This window comes from Phascolarctos cinereus, unplaced genomic scaffold (genome assembly GCF_003287225.1).
Source record: "Phascolarctos cinereus isolate Bilbo 61053 unplaced genomic scaffold, phaCin_HiC Scaffold_4;HRSCAF=312, whole genome shotgun sequence".
Lineage (NCBI taxonomy): Eukaryota > Metazoa > Chordata > Mammalia > Diprotodontia > Phascolarctidae > Phascolarctos > Phascolarctos cinereus.
Window position 1 is genome coordinate 463,091,039 of NW_027555847.1, and position 26,968 is coordinate 463,118,006.

The following is a 26,968-nucleotide window of genomic DNA, read 5'->3' on the forward strand; positions in this document are numbered from 1 at the left end:
GCCAGTATCCTATTTCAGGTCCCAATTATCTCCTCACTGCAACTATTGCAATAGTCTCTCAAGAAGTCATCCTGCTTTTAGCTGCTTTACTCTCCAATCCATTGAGAAGTAAACTAGATTAGTTTTCATAAGGTTCAGGTTTCAACATAGTGCTCCATTAAAACTTTTCAAAAAGAATCTTTGGATTACAGGTTCTAGATTCTAGAGACTGGTTTATATGACTTTCCACAAACTCGTTCCAATCTACCTCATCAGTTGTATTTCATACTCCTCCTCCTCCTTATGTATCCTCTAGTCAAGCCCTCAAACCAGTGGTGCTAGTCCTCCTTGATCAGGGCTGCTCATCCACCTTTGGTATCCACCTTCACCCAACTCTCACCTCTGGCTCCAAGAAGCTATAGCATGTTCAGTGGCTTGGATGACTACTTTGCACAACTCTGTCTCACTTAAACTTAATTCATGCACAAGTCAAGACATCACCTGTGATGCCATTGGTCCTCTTTGAAAATGAAGAATGACAACATCTAGTCAAATTGGACCACTGTCTGTCTCATGTATTTGGCCAGGGTTCTTCTGTCTCCTCACTTTGCACTCTTACCTGTGCCTAGAATTCCCTCCCTTCCCTGTCTTGGCCTGTGACAGCCTAAGAAGAAAAATGGTAGACTTGGAATCAAGAAAACCTAAGTTCAAATTGTTCCACACTTAATAGCTGTATGACCATGGACAAATCACTTAATGTCTTTCAGCCCCAGTTTCCTTCCTTAGTTATAAAAATTAAGATAATAATGTTAACTACCTTGCAAGGTCATTGTGAGGATCAAATGAGATTAGATAGACAGAGAGACAGATAGACAGATAGATAAAAGACAGACAGACATGGGTAAAGATACACATGTACTTTGCAGGCCTTAAAATCATATGTTAGTTATAACTATCATTATGATGATGATGATGATGATGATGATGATGATGATGATGATGATGATGATGATTATTGGTCGAGCTCTAACACCAGCTTTCCTGTAAGGAGTTTTTTGAGCCTCCATCTAGAAATAATCTCTCCTTCATCTGATCACATGGTACTTTGTATTCCTCTTTTTTAAATTAAATTGTTTTGGTTTTGTATCTCTAGCATCTAGCACAATATTTAGCACTTAGTTTGGACTTAATAATAAAATGCTACTTGAATTACATATCTAGTTTATTGCCTTCATTAATTTTTTGGGGGGAGGTCAAGGCACTCGGGGTTAAGTGACTTGCTGAGGACAGTTAGTAGATGTCAAGTATCTGAGGCTGAATATGAACTCAGGCTCTCCTGACTCCAGGGCCAGTGCTCTATCCACTGGGCTTAAATTTTAGGCTAAATTTTAGATTTAGCACTAGTGCCTCTAAATTTTAAAGATTTTTTAAGGGCAAAATGAGTTGTATTTTGCTTGACTTTTTATCTCCCCCAGAGTTTAACTGGGCACATTATCCATATTCAATAATAATTGCTTGAGGAATGTGAGAATGAAAGGACAATATGCAAAATAAATAAATAAATATACTTTGTATGTGACTTTTTGTCCTTGTAGTTTATGTGACTCATTCCTACACAGCCCATCAATCCCATTTCTACTCCAGTTGTCTGCAGAAAGCTACTGTGGTGCATCTACCTCATTGACAGCAGGTGAGGCTTTTTTGGCTAATTGCTATATCCCCAGTATCCTGTCTCCAGTCATACCTGAGCCATCTGTCGTTGAGTGAAGAAATGTAATTGTCTGATATGGTATAGACAGAACTAAGTGTACAAACATCTGAAAATAGATCTTGATTTATTGTTGCTAATAATGATACCATGGCTGGCCATGGAAAATAGGACAGAATAAGACAATAGCACAGTGATTCTCAAAGGTTCACCTACTAAGTTATAAAGCATCACAAGCTTCATTTTGGAGAAAATAACCACGATGATGAATTTACAGAACTTTGTTGAAAGTACACAGATAATTTACCTTGAAGGAGCCATTTTCCATTGTTCATGTAGGTGGTTTTGGTTTTCTTTATGTCCATCTTTAGTTAATTTTTTTAATGAGCTACTGAGTCATCATATAACAGCATCTAGTCAAATTCACTCAGAACAATTAATTATATAACATTAATTTCTCCTTGACAACAGACTTGAGATCACTAAGCTGACTTCAGATGCTTTGAATCCTTGTCTGCAGAGATTAACTCCCCAAATTACTATTATTTGAAAGTCATTGCCCTAGACTGTGCTTTTTCTGGACCCCTCCAAGTTCTGGGTATTTTTGTTAGAAGTGAAATTGCATGACATGGAAAAAAAAAGTAAAATTTCAAATACGGTTAAGTCTGACTTTAAATGGCTAAATCTGACTGTTAAGATATTAAATGTGAACTAGAGGAACATCATTTACTTAGCTCATTTAAGAAAACTTCAAAGGGCAGAGAATCACTTTTCCTTTTCTTATTGTGTTCTAGCTTTATATCAGGGATATAGCCATTTTTTCACTTTCAGAGTAGTAGATGTAGTTTACTATTCTCTACAAATGTTACTTTTATTCACTTACAATTCTGCCAGTTGTCTATTTGAGATTGTACACTTGGGTAAGGCAGATGCAATGTACTCTAGCTTGGATAGTACTCAGAACAATTCCATATCTGTGAATGCTCATTAACATGTTATTCATATGTCTGTTACCCACAAACTATGCCAGAGCACTAGGTATGTGTGAGAATGCTTTTAGTATGAAGACCTTTGAAGTGAGACTTCTTTCTTAATTACCATATCAATAATTAATTGTGTCATGATTTAATATTTGTTGCACCATGTACCTAATGATATTTTTTAAACAGGGATAAGGACTGGACCTCTGATTTCATAACTATGGTGAATTCCTCAGAAAAAGCACTCTGTTGGCAATTTATAGCCTTAGAAAGTCATCTTGGGCAGTGGTTCTCAAAGTGTGGTCCAGGGACCCCTGGGAGTTCCCGACACTATTTTAGAGGATTATGATATCACAACTATTTTCACAATAATATGAAAATATTTGAATTTCTAATATAGTAACTATATGTATATACATACATACATAAATGAAAGCTCCTTAGTAGGAGGAGTTCTCAATAATTTTTGAGTGTAAAGGGGTCCTGAGTCCAAAAAGCCTGAGAACCACTGAGATATTTGATGACTTGCTCAAAGTAACAGTCAATACACGACAGAGGCGGGATTTGAACCTAGGTCTTTCTGATGTGAAGCCTAGTTTTCTACCCACAATGCCATGGCCCCTGGATATAGTCTCATGAGGATAAAGGCAGTGATAGTTGTTAAAAAGATTATTTTTTCCATGAGTGTGAAGGTATCTCCCCTCCATAAATCAAAATCAGTAGAGATTCCTTGAAAGACATTTTCAAATACTGGGAAATGGTCAAATGGATAAGTAATATCAATGACTTGGGAGTTCACTCAGTGATGCAGATTACAACCCATCTAATATCTGTCTATCCTGTATAACCATATGGCCTGCCCTTCTATAATTTTGCTATAAGGGATTGACTGAATATGCAGGAGGCTTTCCTCATTTTCATCTGACCTTGTAAGTTTATCAGTGATCACGAAAGCTGTTCTATCATCCATATCCCTCAACATGTTCCCAGCTCATATACTCTACATATCATACCTAATAGCATTCTTTAATCCTTTTCTTCAGAGTTCTTCACTGGTCATATGTCACAGTCTCTCATTCCTACTAGCTCCTTTCCATTGTACTCTGAATGATACTTATTTAAATTCTTTGGGGACTATTAGAGTCCTTACCTCACTTTTATATATTAACGTAAGTAAAATGATAATATTAAGAAGATGATGGGTCTTTCTGTCCATGAGAAGGTTGGGGTCATGAAGTAAGGGCTGTGCAGCCTGTTACCCTCCCTTTTACTATTCAAGTCTGTATCCAACTCATTGAAAGATATAACAATAGAAAAAACCATGAGTAGTGACATTCTCATTATAAACCATTAGATGATATATAAAACAGAGTGGCACACTTGTCAAAGTTGTGAGGGAGAAGCCGCACCATAGAGACCAAATTGAAGAGGATTTCTTGCCTACTGGTAAGGCCATTCAGATGTTCCCGCTTTTGCATGTCACAGTGAAAGAATAATGCCCTGCAACAAAAACTAATCAAAGTTTTTTCCAATTATCCTTACAGAAAAGACTGAATGGATTAAGAATATTGTTGATCAGTACAAATACATATGTATATGTATGCATATGTACACATGTATACTTACATATATCATTTTACCTGGAAGAACTTTGAAGAAGAATAGGAGTAAAAATGTCATCAAGGAAATTCATAATAGGAAAATAAAATGGGTTTGTTATATGGAAAGATTGTCAGTTACACAACCCAGAAGAGGCCTCCAGGACACTGATTGGCCCCCCCTTTGGTGAACTTATGGGAAAACATGGACAAAGTTTGCACAAGATGGCAGGCATGAATTGATTGTAATCTCCAACTTCCAAATTGACAAGATCAGAGATCTGTTTGAGTATAACCATGTATTTCCATACTCTTATTTTTCTTGGTAATATTATATTTCCTACACATAACTCAGAGCTATATCTAAGGCAGAGCTTTGCCTCTGGATGCCAAAATTTAAAGGACTCTGAAAGTACACAAGGGCCTTGAGTAGCAGCTTCATGTGCACTCAGAGTACACTTCCACTCCCTTGCATACACGACTCCCTTCTTTTCTCTTTATGCCACATGCAAAAAATTGCTAATATAACTACTGACTTTATGCAATGAAAATTAGTTTATTTAGAAAATATACTAACTATGAGTCAGGGAATGTTCCCTTCTTAATATGACCTCAATTAAGTCTTTTAGTCTTTATCTTCATGGGATCATAGGATTTAGAGCTGACAAGTTCCTTGGAGATCGCTTAGTCCAATGCCTTCATTTTATGGGTTAGGAAACTGAGGCCAAAGGAAGTGAAATAACTTAGAGAGTGACAGAGCCAGGATCTGAGTTTAAAATTTTATGATTCTAAATCTTGTGTTTTATTTGCAACTCTATAGCTGCCTCCTCTGGATCAGTTGATAATATAATTTAGTCTAATTCTAATGATGATGATGATAATAATACCATTTACGTAGCACTCTAAGGTTTACAAAGCCCTTTACAAATATTATATCATCCTCACACAACCCTATAAGTTTTATTGTAATTCCCATTTTACAGATGAAGAAACTGAGGCAGACAAAGGTTAAAGGACTTGCCCAGAGTCACATAGCTAGTCAGATGTCTAAAGGATGGATCTGAACTTAGACCTTCCTGACTCCAGGTCTAGCAGTCTACCCACTGTGCCTCTGTACTGCCTATTTCAAAGATAAAGAAATAGATTTATAGCAATTAAATAATTTGCACAATGACTTGTAGTAAGTTAAGGTATCCTGACTCACAGTTCACTGGGCACAGACTTTCAAAATTATCATGCTGCCTCTCAAGGATTCTTCCTAAATAGTCTCATCGATTTAATATTTATATGCCTGTTGGGCTATGGGAAACTAGATCAATAAGAAAATACTATATCATGTACTGTTTCAAAATCAATTTCATTCTATCATAAAATTATATCAAACATAATCTTGAGTAAATTCAAGATTTTAATATTTTTATTATTATTACCTGCATTACATTAAAATGTCTGATTATGACAAGGAGGTGACCTTAGGTTCTCAAAGCCTATGAAAGTTGAGTGACTATAGCTATTAAATCAATGAGGTCCAGAAGAAAAGAACTTTGATTTACCAGAATGTAAACTTCAAAGAAAGGCCCTATGTATATCAAAATATTTATAATGGTAATTTTGTAAGAGCAAAGAATTGGAAAATAAGGAGATGGTCATTGATTGGGATGAAGGGTGGGTGGTTAAACAAACTGTAGTAATGAAGTTACAGGAATATTCCTATAAGTTACTATAATAATTACTACAAGACATTAAGGATATGAAGAATACAAAGTTGCCTAGAAAGACATAGATGGATAAACTAATGCAAAGTAAATTAAGCAGATCCAGGGAGACAAAATAACAAAGATCACAACCATTTAAAATGAAAAAGAAAAAGAAACAAACAAAAACAAAGCTGACAACATTATAATTATAACGACTAAACTAAGCCCTGAAGAACGGCTGAGAAAAGGTATCTTTTTCCTTTCTTTGAAAAAGTAGAGGGGGGCGGAGCCAAGATGGCAGAGTGAAAGCAGTGACTTGCTTGAGCTCTCCCCCAAACCCCTCCAAATACTCATAAAAAATGTCTCTAAACAAATTCTGAAGCAGCTGAACCCACAAAAAGACAGAGTGAAACAAATTTCCAGCCCAAGACAACCTGGATGATTGATCAGAAAGGTGTGTCGCACCGGGCTGGAAGCACAGCGCAGTGCAGCATGGGTGCACAGGCTGCAGCAAACCTGGAGCAGGCCTCAGAGGACTGAATCACGGGCAGCTGTGGAGGTTTCCAGACTCCTCAATCCACGAATGCCAAAGACAACTTAGAAGGTCAGTGGGAAAAGTCTGTTTCTGTCAGTGCCTGAGAAAGGAAGGCGGGGTTTCAGCTCCATTCCCCAAGAGCGTGGCCCTGTGGGGCGGCAGCTGCTTCCCGAGCTTCCAGCCCACAGACTGAGGGGGAATCCAGTGGCTGATCAGAGAGGGACTGCAGGGATCTCTTTGCCAGTGCTGAGGCAGGAATCTCTTGCTTTGCCCGTGCGTGGATCTGGGTCACAGTTTTGGGCGGCAGTGCTGGGGTGAGGAGCAGCGCTGGCGTGGTGGAGCTTGTAGTGGCTGTGAGAGGAACCCCTCCTCACAGTTATGGGATAGAAAGGAATACTTGTGTCACAGGCCAGGAAAGGAGTAAACACCTCGCCCCTTATTACACCACCTTGGAAGAACTGAAAATTTACAGGTCCCTACAAGTATCTCTGAAAACAGCTGCACAAACCCCTGAAGCTTGGGACAGTACACTCTCCACATTGGAAGCAGACTCTTACCTTAACAAGGGAGTTTAAAACTCAAGTAATTGGCTGGGATCATGAGCAAGCAGCGCAAAAAGAGCCAGATTAGATTATCTTACTTTGGTGAAAAAGAATATCAAAATATACAACCAGAAGAAGGCAACAAAATTAAAGCTCTTACATTCAAAGCCTCCAAGAAAAATATGAATCAGTCCCAGGTCTTAGAAGAGCTCAAAAGGGATTTTGAGAAGCAAGTAAGGGAAGTAGAGGAAAAACTGGGAAGAGAAATGAGAGTGATGCAAGAAAATCATGAAAAACAAGTCAACAGCTTGCTAAAGGAGACCCAAAAAAATACTGAAGAAAATAACACCTTAAAAAATAGCCTAACCCAAATGGTAAAAGAGGTCCAAAAAGCCAATGAGGAGAAAAATGCCCTAAAAAGCAAAATTGGCCAAATGGAAAAGGAAGTCCAAAAGATTACTGAAGAAAATACTTCCTTAAAAATTAGAATAGAGCAATTGGAAGACAGTGACTTTATGAGAAATCAAGACACTGTAAAACAAATCCAAAAGAATGGAAAATTAGAAAACAATGTGAAATATCTCACTGGAAAAACAACTGACCTGGAAAATAGATCCAGGAGAGAGAATTTAAAAATTATTGGACTATCTGAAAGCCATGATCAAAAAAAGAGCCTAGACATCATCTTTCAAGAAATTATCAAGGAAAACTGCCCTGATATTTAGAACCAGAGGGCAAAATAGAAATTGAAAGAATCCACAGATCTCCTCCTGAAAGAGATCCCCAAAGGAAAACTCCTAGGAATATTGTAGCCAAATTCCAGAGTTCCCAGGTCAAGGAGAAAATATTACAAGCTGCCAGAAGGAAACAATTCAAGTACTGTGGAAACACAATCAGGATAACACAAGATTTAGCAGCTTCTACATTAAAGGACGCAGGGCATGGAATATAATATTCCGAGGGCAAAGGAGATAGGATTACAACCAAGAATCACCTACCCAGCAAAACTGAGTATAATCCTTCAGGGGAAAAAATGGTCATTCAGTGAAATAGAGGACTTTCAAGCATTCCTGATGAAAAGACCAGAGCTAAACAGAAAATTTGACTTTCAAATACAGGACTCCAGTGGAACATGAAGAGGTAAACAGGAAAGAGAAATCATAAGAGACTTATTAAGATTGAACTGTTTACATTCCTGCATGGAAAGATGATATTTGTAACTCATGAGAACTTTGTCAGTATTAGGGTAGTTGAAGGAAAAAAATGTATGTATGTATAGATAGATAGATAGAGGGCACAGGGTGAGTTGAAGATTAAGGGGTCATATCTGGAGAATAAAATTAAGGGATGAGAGAGGATGATACTCGGAGAAGAAAGGGAGAGGTAGAATGGGGTAAATTATCTCACAAAAAAAAACAGAAAAGAAAAGTCTCTCACAGTGGAGGGGAAACAGGGGAAGGTGAGAGGGAATGAGGGAATCTTATTCTATAGGATTTGGCTTAAGGAGAGAATAACATACACATTCAATTGGTATGGAAATCTGTCTTACCCTACAGGAAAATAGGGGAGAAGGGGACAAGAGAGCAGGGGGTGATAGAGAGGAGGGCAGATTGGGAAAGAGGGTAATCAGAAAAATACTTCTGAGGAGGGACAGGGTCAAAAGAAAGAATAGAATAAATGGGAGGGCAGGATAGGATTAAGGGAAATAGAGTTAGTTTTTTACAACATGTCTACTAAGGAAGTGTTTTGCATAACTGCACATGTACAACCTATATTGAGTTGCTTGCCTTGTCAATGAGGGTGGGTGGGGAGGGAGGAAGAGAAAATTTGGAACTCAAAGTTTTAAAAACACATGTTTTTAAAAAAATGTTTTCACATGCAACTGGGAAATAAGAAATATAGGAAATGGGGTACAGAAGTCTATCCTGCTCTACAGGAAAATAGAAGGGGAAGGGGATAAGAGAAGGGACGGGGGAGAGGTAGAAGAGAAGGCACACCAGGGGAAGGAGTATTCAGAATGCATGCTATCTTAGGGTGGGGGGAGGGGGGAGAAATTTGGAACTCAAAAACATGTGGAAGTGAATATTGAAAACTAAAAATAAATAAATTTATGTTAAAAAAAAGAAAAAGTAGAGCAATATGGGTATGACAGTGCATGTACTGTCAGAATTAAGTTGACATGTTGGTGAATTTAACTGAACTTCCTTGCCTCCCCCCACTAAAACTCTTTCTTTTTTCACTGTTATAAGGTGTATGTAATAGGAAAAACATTACCCTGTCCCAGGTCAGGTTCTTTCCTTTCACCCACAACATGGTGTAGCTTTACCTAAAAATATGACAAAGCTGCCTTAGGACTTGATTATTCTGTGTTTTTGGCCCCAACTTTCTTGTCTTCCAAGAGCATAAAAACCCCCACCTTTTTTTCTAGATCCTTAGACTTGGTCAGTTTCTGAAGGCTGCAGCAGTGATATTTCCCTGCTTGATGCACCAGACATGTTTCCATATAGAGAAAAGGGGTGCAGCCTCTAAAGACACTCAGTGCTCCTGTATCTTTGTTGCATATCTTTACTGTTAGGTCCAAGTAATCCTTCTTGGGCTAAATGTTCAAGGACTTGTGAGTGCCTCCTTTCTTCCCAGTATTGAAGCTGGGCTAAGAGTGCTATCAAGAGAGTACAGTCACACAGCTGACAATAAGGGATGGTTCTCTGGGGAGAGGAAGAGGGAAGGATGGCTTTGGTAATGATATAAAAAAAAAGAGAGATATCAATATTTTTTTCAAAAGAATATAAATTTTATGAGGACAGAAGGATCCCTCATAAAATTTACTATCTACTTTCCCTATACCCAAGCACTATGTTCTACGTGATTGAAAAAGTCAGGATTTATTAAGCAACTAGTAAAAGCCAGGCAAATGGCGGGGACTATGGGGAACAAAGGCAAAAGTGAAACAGTCCTTGCTCTTGAGGAGCTTATAATTTATAGGTAGGAGAAAGTACAGGTAGATGTAGATGTGTGTCTGTCCACAAATAAAGGCATGCACCTATGCTAGATCCAATACAGAACAAAAGGAAACCACAAATTCCGTGAAATGAAAGCAAGTAAAGAAAGTATTCCAGGCACGGGAGACAAACAGAATAAAGGCACAAAGACAGGAGATGGAGAGTCATGTGTGAAAAGGCACACAGTAAATATTTTAAAAATGAATTGAAGTGACTCCCATAAGTGTTTAAGGTATGTGTGTTGTGTGTGTGTTTATGTAAAATCTGGGAAAACTGAAAGGTAAATTGTATACAGATGATAAGAAAACCATGAAGGATGGAAAAATAGAAAAACTGTTAGGTGTGAATAAAACTTTTAATTTTTTTTAAATGTAAAAAATATTTTTTTTGAAAAATATATAAATATAATAAAGAAGACTCCAAACCAATAGAAATACATATATGTAAGATTTTAACTCAGGCCTTCCCAACTCCAAATCTAATATCCCCTATGCCACCTAACTACCTCAAAGTCTCATAGCTACTAATAGACAAATACAAGTTTCAAACCCAAGACTTCTTACAAAGTCTAGCCTTCTTTCCATTGCACTTGGTGCTTAATTAAAAGCTGGATGATTTAAGCTGGCTACCTGTCCTTCATTCAATGTACTATCCCCAGAGAACATTCATGTTATTTTTACTACTTATCAGGCTATTCTGCAACTATAACCAAAATATTATATTGGGGATATTTGGCCACACTGGAGGAGAGCAAAATAGAACTAGCTGATTATATATCACATGGAGGAGGAGACCAATTTGGAAGCAATGAGTGCTTTCTTAGGGCATTCTCATGCAGAACTTTCAAGCTTGTAGCACTGTATGTTTTCTATAATCCCATTTCTCTTTAAATCACATTCAACTCCTCTTTGTGTGCTACTGATGTTAAGCATGAATGAATTCGGCCCTTGCACCATTAAAACAAAAAAGCTTCTTACTTGCAGGAATGCATTGGCAGGAGTCCACAGGAACAAGATTTAACTTCTGAGCATGGCAGCGGGTATGTGCAGCTAATGGGTGGTCTTTGTTGAAAAAACTTATAAACTTCACTGTCTTGGTTGTTCAGGGCCCTGGCACCATCACTTTTTACCTGCCTACTCAAATATATGCCAACAAATTTTTAAATGTTGAAGGACAGTTGTACAGACGCTCTTCATTTAAAACTTACAAATCACTGAATTTAACAAACCACAAAAACTTCCTGGATAATTGTGCGTATCATTGACCTACAAGCACTTTGCTCTCTGTTGAAATATCTTAGTATGACTCCTAGGCAACAGCTGAAATGTATTTTGCCCCTGCTGGATCCCCCTCCCCCAAGGGCTGCCACCAGTCTCCCCCCCAGTGAAGTATTTGGATTTAAATTACTGGAAGCTGTCAAAAACCAACTCAATGGATTTCATGAATAAGTTCAAATTCAGAAGTATGTTAAACATAGTTAGAGATTACAAGGACACAACAGTATCTTCTACCAAACAAATCTAAAAAAAATTTCTCTGCCTTCCAATCTAGCCTTTCACTGATGATCAGAGGGAGAGATCCTAAATAGAACTATTTTAAACTATTTAAATAGAGCTATTTTTCCATTCTTATTCATTTATTAAGGAACCATGCTTTGTCCCACCTGCTAAATGATGTCACCCCTTTGTTTAAAAGACAGAAGATGCAGCCAAGCCTACAATGGGCTGAGTCTTTCAGAAGCTAGTTCTGCTGTAGGACTGTTTTCCAGTTTGAAAACACTTAAGTTATACTCCATCTGCATCTATTCCCCTAACTGTGTATGAAACATTTATGGGGAAATAGTTCGTCCTCCCAGCTGTATTTTAGTCAACAAATCTCTTTATATCCTTGAGATTTAACCCAATGCTTTACTCATAAACCTTTACAAAGAATTGGATGTGATCTAAATGTCCATTTGCCATATCTTTTGAAGGTTGACTTTATCAATTGAAATAACAGGAACTTCAAGTCACAAAAAAGGTCACCAGTAGAAAGCATCAATACTGTTAGGGATGTCCATTTCCTACCAGATTGTGGATATGGGGTGTCCCCAAAGTCCTAGTTCAGTTTTAAACTTATTAACTTTAATAGTTTGAAACTGCACCAAGACTTTGGGGACCCCTTATATCATACTAGGATCCTCTGCTTAATAAAAACTTATGATTTTAGTAAAAAGTTCCAGAGGCATCTTACACAATCTAACCTTTCCAGCTTGTCTTATTATATAATTCACACCTTTTGTAATGGCTAGTTTTAGATGTTTGGAAAAAATTTTAAGGAAAATCAAAATCTATGGCTCTGATTCCATTTCTTACTTGAACATCTGTAAGGATCCATAGAGAAACTCTAAATTTCACTTGAATTTTTTACATCTAAATAAAAACAAAATTAACGCAGAGCATCTTGAGACTATGTTATCAGTGTTTCTATAGCATAGCATTTATTCTTAGCCATTCTGTCCCTCATCTCTACAACACAATGGGAAACCTTGTGTTTACTTATCTATATGCTTAAAGATATATCTATCTGTATATGTATGTATGCATGTATGTATCTATCTATCTATATCTATATATGCTTCCCCCTCCCCCTTACCCCTAGCATAATAAAAGCCCTTCAAGGACATGGACTGGTACTTTTTTGTCTTTGTATCCCCAACTGGTATCCCCAGAATAGTACCTGGTGCACAGTAGGTGTTGAAAATGCTTATCATGTTGAATTAAAGTGCATCTTGTTTCTGGGGTAATGTAGCTGAGTGCACAGTGAAGCTTGGCAGCTAGGCTGCTCTTGAGAGTGAAAGCAGAAGACTTTTTCCTTGCCCAGGCTAACTAAGCCCAGGTGAAGGATATAATGACAAGTGAAGAACAAAAGAGGATAATCTTCCCTTCTTCATCCTAGAAGAATTTCGTTCCCCTGAGTAACGTAAACAAACAGATTCCCTGGTTATTAAAATTATTTAAATCTGCTGGTGCAAATAGTAATTTGAGTAGATCATCAACACTGTTTTTTGGGAGGGTGACTTATTGGGAAGTGGTCAGGATGAAGGAAAAAAGAAAATGAGCTGAGTGTGGTTGGCTCATACTTGAAATTCCTGCTACCTGAGGGCCTGAGGCTGATGGATCTCTCAAGCTCTGGAGTTCAGAGCTGGAGTGGGTTAAATTTGTCAGATGACCACACTCTTGCTGTCTGTCCTTCATTCTCGAAGAGGACCATGACATCAGGGAGGTGATCTAAATGTTCATTTGCCAGATCTTTTGAAGGGTGAGTTGGTCAACTGAAATAACAGAGACTTCAAGTCAAAAAAATGTCACCAGTAGAAAGCATCAATGTTGTTAGGGATGTCCATTTCCTACCAGATTCTGTACATAGAGTGTCCACAAAGTCCTAGTACAGTTTTAAGCTTATTAGCTTTAATAGCTTCAAGCTTCACGAAGACTTTGGGGACCCTCTATGATCCTTGCTGATCATCTGCTTAATAAAAACAAGGTTTTAGCAAGAAGCTCCCGAGGCATCCTATACAAGCTAATCTTGTCTTAAGTAGTCCCTTCTTTTTGTGAAGGCTAGTTTTAGATGTTTGGAAAAAAAGATTGAGGGAAATTAAAATCTATAGATCAGGTTTCATTCCTAACTTGAAGCTTTCTATCCACTGCACCACAAAGTCTACAAAAGGGTGGTGATTTCTCCTAGTGGAGAGATCATCTATACTGACAAAATGATAAATCTTTGAAATAAGGAAGTGAAATGATCCCACAATATGTCATTTTATTAGTGGCCTCACTGATAAGGGGGGTCCTTGCCCCAGATAAATGCCTCATAAATGACAGCTGTAACTGTGGTAGCACTTTGGTACAGTTTCCATATTAGAATACATACTTAGCTGAAATGCAAATACAAATGTTAGGTGCAAGGAAATAGAAGAAACAAATCTGGGGGAAAGTAATTAGTGAAAAAATCCCTGGATGTTAGTAGGAGAGATTTAGACTATCTGATACTTTTAAGAATTTATATACATTCTAATTCTGTTAAGAACACAGGTCAAATCCCATGATTATAAAATCTTGTAGGAGAAAACAATCCTAAATGCTTTAAATCTACTTATTCAAGTAATTTTTGATAGAACATAATTCTAGGAGAATAAAGAATGGATAGTCTCTTAGTCCATACTGTAATGATAAAATAATTACAAATGTGCTACTATGTAAATGGAAGGAACCTGAGGAAAAATGAAACAATATTATGCAATTATAATGAAAATTCAAAATCTTGTAGAAGACAGGAGAAAATACACCTGTAGAGGGACAATAGGAGTGGAGCAATCCGCTGTTGACATACCTGGTGGATATGTTGGTTAGTTTTCCTGAAACCCTTTCCCTCTTCTGTCCCTACTCGGGTCCCAACTTTATTTATTTGGTTGTTTGGTTGGTAATAAGGAATGGCTGTCTCTAGAGGGCGAGGAATATTGGTCTCCAACTTAGCCATTTCTCATTGTGGCTACTTACAACATATTGGGCAAGTCATCTAATGGCTCACTGCCTTTCAGGGTTTCAAGTTCCTGCTCTGTAAAATTAAAATTAAACAAATGAACCCTTGAGAAGACTAAAATTATCCATAGTACTCATTTTATAGATGAGGAACCTGATACAGATACAACTGATACAACTTAGTCCAGGGCACACAAGTAGTAAGCAAGGAATAGTGAGTGGCCCTTGAAACCAATTCAGTTCCCATTTGGGAAAAAGAAAAAAAATAAACAATAACAACAGGAACCAAGATCCCTTTTGGAATAGGGCCTGAATCTTCTCTAAATTGTTAAGTTTTTAGACTCCAACATTTGTGAGTTTTTTATGATTTATTGATGATGATTGTTCGCTACTTGAAGTGAGAGACCATGTCCAATGCATTTTTTTTTAATCTCCCCCAGGTCCTAGCACAATGAATGGATATTGTAAATGCTCAAGGAATATTTGTTGAATCACTTAATGTCAGACTTTAAAGACTTAGAATTTTCATTTTTTTATAGGATCTGGGCTTTCTAACCAGCATGTTAACAAGCATCCATGTGTTCCAGCATTTCCTATAATTCATTAAACAGCTCTTCCCAGGTAGGACTACCTCTTAAGGGCTATTTATGTCACCCAAATCTCTCTTCCTTAATTCTAAGTAATATATACCCTTCTCTTTCTCTCTACTAGAAAATCTAAAGTCAGAGCTCACTTTAGATTGAGGGGACCTGGCCCCTCCCACCCAAACTGTTCTTTATAGCTGGATTAAGGGTGGCAGCCCTCTCTCCTACTTGACTACCAGGAGTCAAGCTAATTGTTTTCAAAGTCCTCCTGGGACAAAGCACCCTACACCTACCAAAAGTATATTGAGAGCTTCTCCTTACCCCTGGCCTCCACTTACCTTGAAAATGCATAAATGAACTGCAGGAAAAAAAAAAGAAATAACTGGAGTACTGTATTCCTGAATCATCCCCTAAATATGTCCTGACAAAGGAAAATCTCAGTGAGTTGCAGCCCAGAAATGCTCCTTTCCTGGAACAGTCCTCTCATCTTGCATACTGCCTTGAGTTGGCATCTCAGTGAATAATCTCAAGGTATAAGTCAATTCTTTTTCTGGCTCTCATACCTTCACAGATGCCCTTTATATTTCTTTAAGTAACTATTAATCAACTCTAAAGGTGCATAGGCTAGAAAACTTTGACTTGATTTCCCCATAGGTCCCCCCTTCCCCACTCACCCCCACTCTCTCTTTACTTTCATTGGATTTAATCCCCTCTCAAACTGCACAATGGAACAGCCAGAGGTAAAGACAAGGAGATAAAACCAGCAGGCCTTGGTATTGTGCTTGCTAATCTGCACCATTTACATAAGGGTTAGAGGGCCAGTTTTGTCATTTAAACAGGCTTAAAAGCCCCTTTGCAAATGAGATTTAGGCTCTACAAAAGCTCGAATTCTAGGAACTGCCTGGAGCTTCTGCTGGCCTTTCTGTGGGGAATTGACTTGACTGAAGTAAGACCTGGCTACTTGTTTGGCCTCCCTACAGTGTATGCAAAAATTGCTCCCAGCGGCCAAGACCCAAGGGAGAGCAAACTGACAATTTTTTTTTTCAAAAGGTAAGGAAGGTAAGGAAGGTGTAACAAAGCAGTTAATAGCATCCTAATAATAGGATCCTGAAAGGTCCTGACTCTTCACTTATGCCATTGCCTTAACATTGGTTTTGAACTTTTAAAATGCAGAAACAGGTCTTGCAAATCTCCAGAAGCTCAGTCCAGCAATGAAACTCAGAGACAGAAAGGCTTAAAATAGCTGGGAAGTCAGGAGCAGGCTAATCTAGCCTCTGAGGTTCACTGTGGGTGTGAGTGGCATCAGATAAAAGGGTAAACTCCATAGGGACTCTATTGCCAAAGAGAGAGTTAGAAACGAACTTGTTCTCCTCTAATATTGAGGCTCTTAACCATTTTTGTGTGTGTAATGTACTGCTTTGGCAGTCTGGTGAGGCCTGGGGACCCTTTCACGGAATAATATTTTATATGCATAAAACAAAATACATAAGAGCACAATGAAACCAATTATAATGATATATAATTATAATTAAGTCAGTTATCAAAATATTACTTTACAAGCCCACAGACCCCAAATTAAGAACCCCTGCTCTAACTAAAAAGAAGATACCTTTCTGGCCCTTACCTTACAAAAAAACCCATTTTTAAAAAAAACAGACTTTTGCTTTTGTTGGTATAGATAGAGTGAACTCTCAATGAGGAGATTCCATTCACCAATGTAGATCAGCACCTGCTGTTGACCATGGTCATAACAGCCAACATATTTCGGAGAACTTGAACCTAGGTCTTCAGAAGTCAGAGACCAATTTGCTGTCTGTCCACTATGTCGTACTGCCTCTCCACAAAAGCATCCTGTGAACACCTAAGTATCTGTTAATAACGTGTTTTTCTTTTACCTGGCACACCTGGAGCAGATGTTCAATGTGACCTTTGCTTGGGGTTCAGGAAGATGAGCTGTTCGAGTAGGGTTAAATTTGCTCCCAGAAGGCATCAGGGTAGTTACTCCTTCCATTCTCAAATCATCTAGGTCCTCTGTAACAACATAAATGATTACAGGCTCCAAGTTACAATGGAAAAAAAAAACCAGTTGTAACAATGGGACATTTTTGCCCTATAGCCATTAAGGAGAAAAGGAAAAAAAGTTCATTCTCTTATATCAATTAACCAACTGCATCAGAAGACATTCTGTAAAATGTAATTTTAAAAATTCTTTTTTATGCAAGAATCTTACCTTATTTTTCAATATCTGTTAAAAATTGTTCCTGGATATTGGTAGAAAACTTCACTAAAAGAGAGGAGATTCAGAGGAGGAGAGAGACACGGTAGCCGTTTTCAAATACCTGAAGGGTTGTCATGTGGAAGAGGATTACACTTATTCTGCGTAGAGTAATAGAGTTGAAATAGTGCCACAAGTAGAAAATACAGTAAAAACTGATTCATGGAATAGATGAATACCTAAGTTCCCTTTCAGTTATAAATCTGTGATACTATAAGCCTGTAAGCAATATGGGATGGGTAGAAGTCATGGGAAGAGAGATTTCTGGCCAAAAGCAAGATGGTTTTTTCTAATAATTAAACTGAACTGAAAAAAGAGTGGGCTATATTATCAGTTTATGAGCTTGTCTCTTGAACTGTTCAATCAATGGTTTGATGATCAGTCATCAGAAGATGAGCATCCTATACTCAATGAGAAGTTAGGGAAGATGTTCCTTCCACTTCTAATATAACATCATACAATGAAATGCATTTTGGGTGGAAAGGGCCCCATTCCAAAAAGAAAACCATACCATCATTCGTTTTGCTAAGACATAAGCAGCACAGAGTAAAGAGCTTTAAAATGAATTTCTTCAGTTGTGTTTTTGGAGCGGCATGACATAAACATGTCACCTTGATGAGAATATTATCCTATCCAGAAAAACAAAACAAAAACAAACAAACAAACAAAAAAAACCATTGGCACCATACTTCATTCATCCATTCTCAACAGATAAAATAATATCCCTAGGTTTTAAGGGTGATGGTAAACATAATTGCATTGCAAATGTAAATGGACTGCATGATTTCTAAGATTTCTCATCACTAAATCCTATGATCCAATGAAATGATGTTCTTCATTCTGGTCAAGCTCTAGAATGACTCTGGGAACTGCTGTTTAGCTTTAAAAAATATATTAAAAAAACCCAAAACTCCTCCAACATTTGTTATTGTTGTTGTTTAGTTGTTTTCAATTTTGTTGGACTCTTCGTGATCCCATTTTGAATTTTCTTGGCAAAGTTACTGAACCTGTTTGCCATTTCCTTTTCTAGCTCATTTTACAGGCGAGGAAACTAAGGCAAACAGAGTTAAGTGACTTGCCCAGGGTCACACTGCTAGTAAGTGTCTGAGGGTAGATTTGCATTCAGAAAATTGACTTTGTGACTCCAGGCCTGCTACTCTATCCACTGTACAACATGCTTGACTTGAAACAAGGAAAAGACCCAGGTTTGAAAACTACCTCTGCCATTTACTGGCTGTGGCATTAATGATGAATTATATAACTTTGAACTTTTGTCCTCTCCTCTGTACCATACATTAAATGGACTTGTAATGATTACTTCTCATGGTTGTTGGGAGGCCAGAATGAGATAATCTATGTTAAGTATTTAAGTACTTTGCAAACCTTACAACTATCTGTCAGTTACAGATTTTAATGATGGCATGTACCTATATCAAAGTAACTTTTGCTTTTTGTTATATATTGCTATATGTTTCTTCCTGCTTATCACCATTATCCACCTTGCCATTGCTTTCTGTATGATATTCATCTTCACTTCTGAGACTGCCTCATGTTGCGAAGTGGAATACTGGTATAAAAAAAGATGACATTTATTTCTAGGAGAAATTTGGTGACACTATAGTAATTTTGCAATTTTCCAAAGGTAATCCAGACTGCTTGCCTCCTGGACCCACCTCATTGTCTATTTGTACTTGGTAACTTGAAGAGAGAAGTTTGCTTTTTTTGTCTGTTTGTTTTGTTTTGTTTTATGGCAATTGGGGTTAAGTGACTTGCCCAGGGTCACACAGCTAGTAAGTGTCAAGTGTTTGGTCTGATGCTGGATTTGAACTCAGGTCCTCCTGACTTCATGGTCAATGCTTTATCCACTGCACCACCTAGCTGCCCCCTAGAGAGAAGTTTTTGTTGGGTGGTAAAGTTGCAAATCAGACTTCAAGGGCATTATGAGAGACAGACAGACAGACAGACAGACAGAGAGAGATAGAGACAGAAAGAGACAGAGAGAGAGAGAGAGGCAAGGAAGTAGAGTCATCCAGTATAGATAGCTTTTTCAAGGAGTTCAGCTGAGAAAAGAAGGAGAGTTACAAAATGATAATTAGTGGGCATGGTAGGATCCAGTGAGGGTAGGAGATATATGCTAGGCAAACATGTTTATCACTGTAATGGTGGAGATCAAGAGCTGAGTTCATGTTGAAGAATGATTTGGTATGGCTTTTAAGGTCCTTCAGATGGTCCTGTTTGTGGGTAACCTTGTGTTGCATCAAATCTGGGAAAGTTTCAATGTCTCCTCTCGGGGATGGTTAATCACTCAAAAGAGTTTGGCCCAACTACCCACAGAGGAAAAAACACGATTTAAGAATGTCTGTTGCCCAAATTGCAACATGCATTTGGATAGACAATCTATATAGAGTTTGTCCATCAATATCTTCAAAGTTACCAATGCATTTTAAATAGCCAAATCTAAGAGCCTTTTTATCAATACTCTTCCTTCTTCATATTTCTATATCATTTGATATTGTTGATCCACTTCTCTGGGATACTTTCTACTGTCTTAGTTTTTATGACTCTTCTCTTTCTTGATTCTCCCACCTGTCTGGCTGTTCGTTTATAATTTTCTTCACTGGATCCCTGTCATGTCATCCCCAAGATTCTATTCTAACCCCTCTTCTCTTTTCTTTCTATATTTAGTGATATCTACATGTCACCTCCCATAAGTTCAATTATCATCTGTATGCAAATGATCCCCTTATCTAAATCCATTCCCAGTCTTTCTCCTGAGCTACAGTCCCAAACCACCCCTGACTACTTGATCTTTAAAAGTGGATATCCCATATGCATCTCAAAAATCAGCATCTTTAAAATAGAACTCACTATCTTTCCCTTAGTACTAGCTCCTGGTAGAATCACTCTGCCAAATTTCCACGTAGATCAAGGGCACCAGAATTCTCCCAGTCATCCAGATTCTTAACCTTGATGTCATCCTAAACTCCTCTCTTTTAATCAAACATGTCTAATTTTTGCCAGATTTTATAGCATCATTCTCCTCTATATCTCTCACTTAAGTACCACATTTTATGAAGGACATTCATAAGGTGAATAGTATACATAGGAGGCTGAGGAATGGGGTGAGGGGGCTCAAGACAATGTCATATTTGGTAGAAGGAACTAATGATTTGTAGTTGGGAAGACATAGTATCTATTTTCAAGTATTTGAAGGAACATCATGAAAAAGGATTAGACTCAATCATTTTGGATCAGGAAATAGTAACAATGAGTGCAACTTGTTGAGGGGCAGCATTATTCTTGATGTAAGGGGCAGGAAACCACAAATTTCTTAACAAGAAGAGCTACCCCAAAGTGTAATGGACTTCCTCTGGAGCTATTGTCCAGCTGGAGTGCCTTTCAATACAGACTGACATTGGATTAGATGATTTCTGAAATCTTTCCAACTTTTAGACTCTGTCATTCTCTAATGTGGTTTCTTGAGACTAGACCCTAGAGCACTAGAAAGTAAAAGCAATCTTGAGGTCTCTCCACAATTGGACTCAAGTTATCATACTTTTATTAAAACAACTAGCATGTTCAAGCAACTCTCTACTCTTCAAGATTAGAAGTTGTAGAATTCCATATTGGAAATCACATATCCAAATATACAGATGCATATTTGTACATATGTGTATATATGTATATGAACATGCACATGCTCAATTTTGTCATATGCATATTTTAAATATTAACTATGTATTATAACTTTCAGAATCCATCCCAAGGATAGGTGGTTTAGATTTAGAGATTTAAAGACAAAAATGAAATAGCAGCTCTCCACAAGAAGCTTATATCACATTAGCATGCCTCTCATTTCTCTATCTTTAATAGTGTATGAAGTTCAGGCCATAGCACAAAAGATAACAGAAAGCTGGACAAGTTCTCTAAAAAGGTGACTAACATGAGCAAATGTGTTGACAAGTGTTATATTCTGAAAAAGGGTAGGGTGAGGATCCAAGAGGACAGTCATTAACAATAGGAGGGATAGAGAACATTTCACATAGTGGTTGACTCAAGTTTGATTCTAAAAGATGTATAGGAAGTAAACAAATGAAAAGGAAAAGTGTGAGCAAAAATACAGATGCAGAAAAGCACAGGACATATTTGGGGAACAAAATTTAGTCCAGTTTGGCTACAATATAGAATATTTGGGAAGAAGTTGACATGAGGCTAGAAAGGTACTTGAATGTAAGGTAGGTAAGGTAAGGGGGACTGGCAGAACTATGCTAAAGAGTTGAGTGGAGAGGATTCAGAGAACATCATTTAAAGTCTCTTGTAGTAGCATGGACAAATAATAATGAGGGCTTATATTAGGACTGAGGTAGGGGTAATAAAGAGGAAGGGCAGATGTGAGAAATGTTCCAGAGGTAGAATTAACTAGTTTGGATATGAGGTATGAGGGAGAAAGAAGAGTGAAAGATAATATTAAGGTTTAAAACATAGTTGATAATGTGAATGATAATGCCAGTAGTAAGAGTGAAATCAAATGGAGCCACAGACTTAGAAGGATGTTGATTTGGGACATGTTGAATTGGGGGTGAGTTACCCTGGAGGAAAGATCCAGTAAATGGTTAAACAGGTGAGTCTGGAGCTTAGGATCAGGAATGGAGATAGAGATTTGAAAGTTATCTGAATTGAGTTGGTAGGTGAAATCATCAAAATGGAATGATTAACAAAGTTCCTTCTAGATGTTTTGTTTCCTTTACAAATGGGAATATTTTAGACAAGACATTAGTCAGTCAGTTAACAAGCTTTTTACTAAATGCTTACTTTGTACAAGGCACTGTATGAAACATGACACAAAGAGAGGCAAAAACACAGTCCCTGTGTTTTTTAAAGGAGCTCACATTCTAATGGCACAGTTAACATGAAAACAACTGAACATACATGTTACATGGCATACCAGATAGAATGCTGGGTTTGGAATCAGGAAGTCTCATCTTCATGAGTTCGAATCCTGTCTCAGATACTTACTAGCTGTCTGACCCTGGGCAAATCGCTTCACCCTATTTGTCTGTTTCCTCATCTATAAAATGAACTGGAGAAGGAAATTGCAAACCACTCCAGCAGCTCTGCCAAGAAAACCCCAAATATGGACAGGAAGAGTCAGACATGTCTAAAAGGACTCAACAATGATGAAAAAGGAGATAACCTCAGAGAGAAGGCACTAGCAGTGGGGAGACCAAGAAAAGCCTCTTGCCAGAGATTTAAGCTGAGACTTGAGGGAAGCCAGAGGAAAAAAGAAGAGGCAAGGAGAGAGAGGATTTCCAGGCACAGGACTAAGATAGTGAAAAGGCATGGGGCAGCTAGGTGGAGAAGTGGATAGAGTGTTAATTCTGAAGTCAGGAAGTCTCATCTTCCTGGGTTCGAATCTAGCCTCAGACACTTACTAGCTCTGTGACCCTGGGCATGTCACTTAACCCGGCTTGCCTCAGTTTCCTCAGCTGTAAAATGAGCTAGAGAATGAAAGGGCAATCCAGTCCAATATCTTTGCCAAGAAAACCCCAAATGGAATCAGGAAGAGTTGGACACAAGTGAACAACAACAAATAAAAGTGAAAAGGCATACAGTAGGGAGATGGAATATCATGTGTGAAGGATAAAAAGAAGGCTGATATGTCTAGATTGTACACTATGTGGAGAGGAATAAAGCAGGGAGCCAGATGGTGATGGTCTTATATTTCATCTCACTTGTAATAGGAAACCACTAAAGTCTAGAGTTTATTGAGTAGTAGAGTGACATGGTCAGACCTGCACTTCAAGAAGCCTAACTTAAAAGCTGAGGATGGAATGGAGTAAGAAGAGAACTGAGGCAGGGAAAGCAACAAGGAATCCATCTCAGTGGGCCAGGTTTGCAGTGATGAGACCTGGGCAACTCTAACACTGTACATTTCGTAGAAGGTACAGATTTTCATCAGTGGCAGTAGTTTCTACGCCAGAAGGTTTTTATTTTTGTGATATCATAAATCTGGAGTTAAAAGAAAATCACAAGGCTTTATTTAGTTCACTTTGCCTTTTTATTCTCTTTACATATCCTTTATTAGTTCAGTCCCTCTTTTAAAATGTTCTTTATGGACACTCTGCCATTGTTTCTAGGTCTTCTAAATGTCCTTTAAAAATCTGAGCTCATTGGACAGGTTTTTGTGCAATACATTTCTTCTCCTACTCCCACATTTGAATAATTTGTGATTTTCGTTTACTTGTTTCATTTTTGAGAGTTTTTCATCTTTCTTGAGTTGTCTCCCCTTTTATAGTTTCCTGCAATAGAATCATATCTCTCATTTCTCAGAATCTTCTGAAATCTGAATTACATGGTCACTTTCTCCAAAAGTTCTTGCCATTTTCATTTCACACACCAATTCTTGGTCAGAATTAAGTTAAAAAAAGCAGCTCCGCGTGCTTCTTTCTACATAAATCTTATGTAGAATGCAGTCATCACCAAGGCATTCCATTAATTTACTGGATGCTATGATTTTAGTGTAATAAGACTTCTAACAGATGTCAAAAATATTTAAAGCTGCCATCGTTACCAAATAATGATCTGCTAATCATGTGATTTGTTTTGGAGGAGCATTATCCATATCTACTTCCTGAATTTCTATTTCACTGGAACTTTTCAAGCACAGACTGAATGACCACTTATCAGCAAAATTATAGGGGGGGTTAATGCATTATACTTCCATGAGTCCTTCTTCTTCTAAAATGATAAGATTCTAAATCCAGAATCACCCAGTGACAAAACTTGTATTTCTCTATTCTCACCCAAATGCCATTCATCATTGTTCGTCCTCTTGTTCTTAGATTTCTAGATAGTCTGCTCCTTATTGCAAACAGTTCCTTTGGATAAGGATATCTTTCCATAGCTATGTGACAGTCAGGAATTTCATTTCACCATGTAGACAATCTGAATCTATAAGTGTTATGCTTAGTTCCTTTCACTATTGTTGTCTCCTAGGATTTATTAGTTACTTTTTCACTGTTATTGTTTCCCACAGCATTACCCTCTACAGAAACTAGTTTTATAGTATAATCTGTTAAGACAGAAATTAATCCTATTTTTGAAATTTAGACACTCTGATGGTGCTGCCATTTTTTTCCAATCTTCAGGAAAATCTCAACTGAAACAAATGTCTCTCTTGTGTTCAGATGAATGTAATGACTGTGCCCCCACTAAGCTTCAGAGTTGAGTGAAGACTGACAGGAAAGCTGAGGACAAGAATAAATTATAAAAGGAACTGAGCTGAATGTCAGCAGAGAAATTGGGGAAATGGCACACTTCCAGGGGATCTTGTGCATTCTTCCTCTCCTACTGATTTAGGGGTAGAGGAGGAATAGTAAGAGCCAAAGCTTTTTTATGCCTTGTAGGAAAAAAAAAATTCCCCACCACTGATTTTCACTTGATGGAGTGGATCAGGGCAGAGACAGGAACTAAATGAGCACACCTGAGGAAATGCTGATGATCACATAACATTTAGAACTGTATAACAAGAACGCAGTCTGCCTAAATAGAAACTTTGCTGCTTTGGGAGAAACTAGTAGGATATGCTGAACCACACTAACAGACTGGACACGGATCCACCAAGAGTGTTTGTTGTGAGTGGAAAAACTCCAAAGTGAACAACTTACTGGTTCCCCTCTAGGAGAGACAGGAATGTGAATTGAACTTTCACCTTTTGTCTCACCTTTCTTATAAAGGGCTACTTCTTGAAAAGAAAAGGTCCATGTGTGCTAAAGGGATTGCCTATTTGCTTCATTCTTTTAGTGTAATGCTGATTGAAGATTAATGCATTCTTTTTTTTTAATTCAATCAGTGGACCACAAATACAGTTATTTAACAAATGGAAGGGCCAGAAGATAGAGTTGAGCCATAAGTATCTAATGGGATTACCCATACCTTAAAAACTCCAGGCTGAGATAAATGTAAACTCCCACCAAGAGGCAACGTTAAGAGGAGAGAGGCAACTAGCTCTCTGAGAGTCAGAGAGAATTGCCAATGACTCATTAGCCCTTTGGTGTTTGCTGGTATATCTAGAAATCAAGAATGAGTGTTTTACTTACTACTGAATAGGGCCAGAAACTAGTCAAGAACACCCCTTAGTAGCTACATTACTATATATAGATAGATATGCATGTCTATTCACATCTATCTATCTGTCTGTCTGTCTATCATGTATCTATCTATACAGTATATATAATATATATATATACATATATGTTATTAAGCACCTACTATGTATCAGGCACTATGCTAAGTGCTAGGAAAATAAAAACAAAATCATGGTTCCTGCCCTCAAGGATCTCACTTTTCAATGAGGGAGACAGTATGCAAACAACTACATACATACAAGACACATACATTGTAAATGGGAAGGAATCCTAAACACAGGGTACTAGCTGTGGGAAGGACAAGTAAAGCTCTTGTAGAAGGTGGAATCTGAACCAACATCATCACTGTAGATATTCATCCTCATTTCTGTTCCTTGATAAATTCCTTTGGGAAAAAGAATGAAGAAATCCAAATGGATTGTTACAATTTACAAAATACAGCTTCTTGAAATTCTAGCATGAGCTGCTATTAAGGTTGCCTCTTTTTTCCTCTTTGTGATATGTTCCAGATACAAAATAGGAACTTGATATACATTTGCCATCACTTACAAACCAACCAAATGCCACAGAATATTCCTATTGTGTTATGAACTTTGGAAAAATCATGTCCCCATTGTTCATTTTTGCTGGAATCCTTCCTTCTGCCTTTGTCATTTATATACTAAAATATACTAAAAAGCTGCACAATATCTCCAATCTATCTGGTATTTTACAAAACCCTTTCCAATTTTGTTCCACTTTCTAAGTGCAATACCATATATGTCACCAGGAACATTAATCACCTATTATGTGTAGACTACTTTGCTAGGCACTAGGGGAGATACAAAATTTAGAAGATTTTTTTTGTCTAATACATCTCTATTGTTTTCTACAATTTCCCAATAACAACTATAAAGTGGTCACTTCCATTTCTTCCACTATTCTTCATCAGAATTAAATCCTAGATTTAATCCAGAATCCCAAATTAAATAAATGAACTTGGATAGTGGAACAAGCACTGAATTTGGAATCAGGCTGGAGTTCCAGTTAATGTCTACTGTTTACTCACCATATATACCTTGGGAATATTATAGAATCTTTCTGCACTTTAGTTTCTTGATACATAAAATAGGATAACAATATTTGCAGTGTCTATCTCAGAATTATTCTAAAGAAAGCACTTTGTATCCCGGAAAGCACTATAAATGAGATAACATGTAAATATTAAATCACTATAAAATATTGTTATTATTAGAATTAGTATTTTAATTATTGCTTACCTTACAGGGTTTTTCCACAGTTCATATAAAAAGGATTTGTGAATCTGAGTGGAGTATAAGTGTAACATGAACTAATAGTATGATTCATAGTAGCAAAAACTGATACCATCCTAGACTTCAATGAGAGGTAGAAGGTGAAATGAAG

At 37.6% G+C, this 26,968-nt stretch overlaps 1 protein-coding gene across 1 annotated transcript in view; it reads right to left on the minus strand.

Annotated features, from left to right (window-relative positions):
• CUNH8orf34 (chromosome unknown C8orf34 homolog) overlaps positions 1 to 26,968 on the minus strand; it is a 364,057-nt gene that overhangs the window by 125,071 nt on the left and 212,018 nt on the right. Inside the window, exon 8 of the mRNA XM_021002136.1 lies at positions 17,038 to 17,173. Coding sequence (XP_020857795.1) covers positions 17,038 to 17,173 — 136 coding nt within the window. The remainder of the gene's footprint in view (positions 1 to 17,037; positions 17,174 to 26,968) is intronic.